At 45.5% G+C, this 5,798-nt stretch overlaps 1 protein-coding gene across 1 annotated transcript; it reads left to right on the forward strand.

Moving 5' to 3' along the window:
• Window positions 1–3,287: 3,287 nt before the first annotated feature.
• Window positions 3,288–4,794, forward strand: LOC124798173 (growth arrest and DNA damage-inducible protein GADD45 gamma). The gene is made up of 2 exons (XM_047261457.1): window positions 3,288–3,672; window positions 4,338–4,794. The coding sequence occupies exons 1-2, from the start codon at window positions 3,626–3,628 to the stop codon at window positions 4,759–4,761; spliced, it is 471 nt and encodes a 156-aa protein (XP_047117413.1). The 5' UTR covers window positions 3,288–3,625; the 3' UTR covers window positions 4,762–4,794.
• The last annotated feature ends 1,004 nt before the right edge of the window (window positions 4,795–5,798 follow it).

Below are 5,798 nucleotides of genomic sequence, written 5' to 3' on the forward strand. Positions count from 1 at the left end.
GGGTTATAAGCCAATTTTCAAGTATATTACTGATTCCCAAAGATGATAATTCACTGATAATCATGATGACAAGGCAAAGATATCATCTCAACTTCTTAAGGTATCGATCCATACTTTAACGAACAATTACGTCAATGACCATTTTTAACAAATTACATACATTATTACACATTCAGCAATTACACTACAATGACCAGACTGAAGTGACACACACACACACACACACACACACACACCTCAGGGAAAGTGTGTGATTCATTTCCCATCACCTCTTACAACACAGTACCTAATGTGACAAGAGCACAGCAGAACAAATTTATTTTCGTACTTCGCACAGAGATTTGCACACACTACCATTTTTTCCTACGCTAGCTAGTGCTTCGTCTGTAATACCCACGTCCTCGACAGGACATTTTGTACTCTTCCTCCTTCCTTGTTTTGATGTCGGCGGGAGGTTACACTGTAGCACTGAGCCATAATAAACAAGGGTACGCAAAACAGTCCTCTCTGGCCTCCGTGAGGGAACCACTATAGCATTCCGTTAAAGAAATCCAAAGCAAATATGGAAAACGTGAATAACAAGGCTCGTCTTTCCCCTGTCACTCGAAACTGAATCGAGTATTGTAACGGTGAACTAAATGACTCCGTGTCATGATTTGTACATACACGTTGCTGTAATTTCCGCTAGCAGTAGCCGAGGAAAACACATCATCGAATAGGCTGTGACCCTTTAGTGCTGTCTGTTATTGTGGTATGAAGAGCTACGTTACTGCCATATGAAGAGCTGATGACCGTCCTTCAGAATTATTTTGTAAGAAATTATGCCTTACAAGTAACCACGTGTTTAGATGGAATTTTTCAACTACCATGCCCAGACGTACCTTTAAGTCGCAACTCATGGATTAATAATGGTGAGATGAGATAATGTGAACACAGGGAGGAGCTATCTATAAGTCCTTAAAAACCAATTACGTGTGCGACTTTGTGAATGTGTTCAGTGCTGAACAACATGTGAAACGAACGAACCCGTCATGTCGTCATGCATGTTCTATCTCACAGCAAACAAACAAGATGACAACATCTCAGATCACTTAACGTGGAAGTTATCCAGTACAACGTATCAAAACGTAATTGCGAGCTACACAGATCAAAACTGAATTAAGTATTTGCTAGTAAAATGAGGGAACTATCTTTTCGAGTGGACGACGGGGGATAGGAGGTTATGATAATTTGTACTGTATCAAGGAACTGAGGAAGGTATCACAGTTACCGTGGAAGTCTAAGATAGGACTGCTCCCGAAATGTTTGCTGATTACCACTACAAGTAAAATTTCTTGCTGATGTGGATTAATTGTTCATCATTCGGATTGAAGGTAATCTCTGACCAGGTCAGTAAGTACTAGTGCAGTAGAGGAAATGAAAGCATAATCATTGTACTACTCCCCTACTGCATCAGCTGTGGAGATCTACCACTACCGAATTGTAGAAAACAAGGAACTGAAGCCAGTTTCAAAACTGAAATAGTCTACGCAACCACCCTCTCTTTCGTTTTTGATCTCAGCTATAAATAAGGCGTTCATTTGCTGTGAGACTGGCGACTTTGTAACTTGCTACAAAATGAAATGTTTTAGAGATAAACTGCGAATTACGATTAAGAAAAACTATTCTCTAGTCAGTAACGAAAAATGGTGGCGTGCTGTACATGTTACTGTGATGAATATTTGTTGAACTCGTTGAATGAAAGAAACTGAAGAAAATCCTTGAAGGCATATTTTGGTAAATTTCTTAATATTCTATAAAGGAGGTAGCATAAGAAAAGAACAAGGAAATTCCGAAGGAAAATGTTGTTTGGAGACTTAAAAAAAAAAAGATGCCAAAACAGTGAGCAGCTCTTCAGGAAATGAATGAATGATAGTCTTCTGAACTTATTTCGGCTAACAGCATGATTTTTCGTTGTTCATGTTAAGAGTCACACGCTAATCACTGGTAATGAAAGTTCTTCTTAATGAGTACTACGTGTAGTTCACTGTCATTTGAAATCTCGAGGCTCATTCCGTAAATATTTTACTGTTTTATTCACTTGACCTAGCCGTATCAAGTTGAAATTTATGTCACCTACTAATGACTGTGGCCCCTTGCAATAATAATAAATGTTAGCTTCTAAGTCGATGCAATCAAAGGTACGGCCGTTTATGTAACGTATTTTTACACTCGCAAACTCGCTCATCGAAAGCTATATCCTGTTGATCTACACTAGTGAAATTTGTCAGGAAGCAAGGTCTCACAGCAACGAAAAAATCTGGAAATTGTTGATTTGTAATGATATCACATTAAAAATGTCTTTTTTAGTTTGCTATCCGATGTCAAAGTCGAAATTAAAACAGTCAGTAGTTCCGCATTCGCCGGCCGCGGTGGTCTAGCGGTTCTAGGCGCTCAGTCCGGAACCGCAGGTTCGAATCCTGCCTCGGGCATGGATGTGTGTGATGTCCTTAGGTTAGTTAGGTTTAAGTAGTTCTAAGTTCTAGGGGACTGATGACCATATATGTTAAGTCCCATAGTGTTCAGAGCCATTTGAACCAGTTCCGCATTCGGGCTGACTGGGCCGCGATGGTAAAAGTCAAACATCTGGCAAGAAATCACTTTATTGCTAATAAGAAGCGTTTTGGAATATCCATGATCGATTACTGTTCGTAGAGGTGGCGTTTCAAGTTGCATGTGAAACAAACATTCGCATGCTACAAGGATTGTCAACTCTAGAGTGTTTCCCACAATGTGCTGACGCAGAAAATAGCGTATAAACAAACTACTAATTATGTGAGATATTCTAGGTAGCATCGGGTACATAATACTTTCCTGGTTATTTTTTGGAACCGAATAGGCGAGGAAAGCGAGAAAAGTTATTTCCTCGTTTAGTGGCCGCCTATCCCGTGCAGACGCTATCGCGGTCGGTCAGAGGCTTCGCTAATTTCCCGCAGCGGCTGGGAACCTATCAGGACAGCTGGTTATCCACCATGCACAGCAGCCGGTACGATCTGGTCTGGCTGTCGTCCGATTGTGCCGGTTGGCACACGCCGGCGACCGGCAGTATTACGCAGAAGTTGCGCGTTTCCAAGCGACGGTTATCCTCCTCGGAATGGTCCCCCCCCTCCCCGTCCCTATTACCCCGCCGGCCAACGCGGCGTCCACGCGACCCCTCCTTCCCCTCTCTCCCTTCACCAACTCTTCCCGCTACCCGGCAAAGCCGAGTCACGGGATTCTCTGCAGGCAGCTTTTCCTGGAAGCCTGCGCGCCCCTCCGGCACACCGCGCATGCCGTCTGCGCAGCCGGCGTCCAGCTTATAAATGCTACCCGCCGGCCGGCGTGTACGTCACTTAGCAACTGAGAGCCGCTGAGACAACTAGTGCTTGCTTGCCAGTGGAAGAAGAGTGTGTCGCCTACACTTTCTCTTTGCACTGTCGGTTCGGTCGCCAGTGTTTTCCGAGCTTTCTTCGAGTGTTGTTGCCGCCGTTTAGTGTGGAAATAGCGAGTGCCGCCGACGTCCGTGGAACCGGCCGTCGCTGAGAAGTTTGTGCCAGTGAGAAAAGTGTTTCGTCTTCAGTCTTACAGCGCCATCGCCGGAGACAAGATGACCCTCGAGGACGTCGCCAACAAGGATTCGCCAATGGCTAACAGGTAAGCTGAAAAAGCTGCGTCTGCATTCGATTTAAAAGTTTTCTGGCGGTTGCCAGTAGGGAAGAGCTAGAGAACGCGTGTACTTGAAGTCGGGACTGCGGAGTAGTTACTAATGCGAAACATTGCGCAATACTGTGCAGTGGAACGCTGAAGGGACTTCGGTACTGTTGCTTGTACGGTTTTCTGGTGTAGTTTTCAAAGTGAGTTTGGGGACGACTTAAATTTGACCAGCAGTTCTTTTCTCGTGCGGTGATCAAAATTTGTAGTGGCATCTGGAGATAGTAAATGAAAGGGCTCCAGAATCAGTTTACTGCTGTGTACAATCGATATTGTATCATAAACGTAAGGTAGTGTTTTACTACGGTGGGTGAAATTTGTGGAGATGCTGGTCATTTACAGTGGTGCATGGTTTTAAGCTGACTGTGTGAAAATAGTTTTGATGTTGCTGTGTAACAGATCTTCCTATTGTCAGTGATTCTGCTGTTACTTGCCGAAGCTAGTTACTCTTTTGTTTTGTAACACGGGATGTACTTGTAATCGCCGTTAGTTAACGGGATCGTTTGTGAGCAGCTAGTGTCCTGAGCAGTGTAGTTTGTGTGCGAGCGCGCCCGAGCGATGGAGACGTGCAGCGGCTCACCGGCGTGCGTTCTGTGTTGCCCTTGCAGAAAGAAGCTGTGCCAGACGGTTCGCTGCATGCTGCGGCGCGCGCAGGCCGAGAAGCGGCTCGCCTGCGGCCTGCTACCTGCCATCAAGCTGCTGGAGTCCGACCCAGGTAGCGTGCTGTTCTGCGTGCTGCCGCAGACGGCGCAGGGCGACTCGGCCATGCACCACATCCACACGGTGCTGCTGCAGGCCTTCTGCTACGAGAACGACATCAACATCATCGAGGTGGACAGCGCCGAGCGCGTCAGCTCCATGGTGGCGCCGGCGGGCAAGAAGCCGCGACCCAACCTGGACACGCGGTGCGTGCTCGTGTTGCAGCCGCAGGAGTCGCCGCCACAGCAACGCCTGAGCGACGCCGAGGAGGAGCTGGTTCGCTGGTGCGACGCGCAGCCGCAGCCCGCGGTCATCAAGCTGCCCGCGCTGTGAGGGGCCGGCCGCAGTCTTCTCTAGCAATCAGAGGTGAGTCTCCGCTCCTTCTAGCAGGGCATACCAGAGCCACAGAGAAAGGGCCCTAATTCTGTTAATATTTCGTGCGCGTACCTTTCCTAGAAGACTCACTCGAAAATTTTTTCCTCCTATCGAACCACAGTGCCTCGGGAGGAATGGCCAATATTCAGGGGTATGAAAAGAACGATCTTTCGAAAAAAAAACAAAACTGATAAGCAAGGGCTCTAAGATACACACCTTAAAGAGGTATGAGCACTTTCTATCACTGCTCTTGTAAAACACATCTCTTCTACTGAACAAGTGCTCGTAGCACTTAAGGTATTTACTAGACTTTTTTGCTTCGAATGGTCATTCCTGCCATATACCTGAATACAGACAACCAGTATCCTAGCGAAAGACCGCCAAGGTAAAGTTACAGTTTTCGTCTCCGAGTGGAACAGGAAACTGGGGGAAGGCTGTCGTACACAAAGTACCCTCCGCCACATACCATGAGGTCGTGAACGGAGTACAAATCTAGCTCGTGGTAATGTGTAAATTCCATGTAGCCTGTCTTACAGAGTGTTTGTATTCTTAAAATTAACCCTCGGAATAGATTTCGAAACACAGCTGCATTGCCAAGGTTTCAGCTTACTACTGACATAATTTTCATTGCGATGTTTACGCGAGACAGCTCAGTGGGAGGAATGCGTAAAATTGTCGTTGTCACCTGTAGTGCGTAAATTCACCGTTTATCAGTACAAGAAATGTATGGTCTGACGCCACAAGCGAAAAAAGTGTACATCATTGATAAGTTAAACATGAAACTAGATATTTCGTTTGTGTTGTAACGCCATTTCCAGTTCTTCCTTTGAAGTGCCTTTTAAGAGCAATAAACTTACCACATTAGTGTGTTTGAAAACTCACATAAAACTGTGCCAAATAAACGAAAAAACACACGCTGCTTTGACGACAGAATAACGCAAATTATCATTCTGTTATCTCACTAATCCATGTTACTAAGAAAGTCGTCACTGCTA

This window comes from Schistocerca piceifrons, chromosome 5, assembly GCF_021461385.2.
Source record: "Schistocerca piceifrons isolate TAMUIC-IGC-003096 chromosome 5, iqSchPice1.1, whole genome shotgun sequence".
NCBI classification, from domain to species: domain Eukaryota; kingdom Metazoa; phylum Arthropoda; class Insecta; order Orthoptera; family Acrididae; genus Schistocerca; species Schistocerca piceifrons.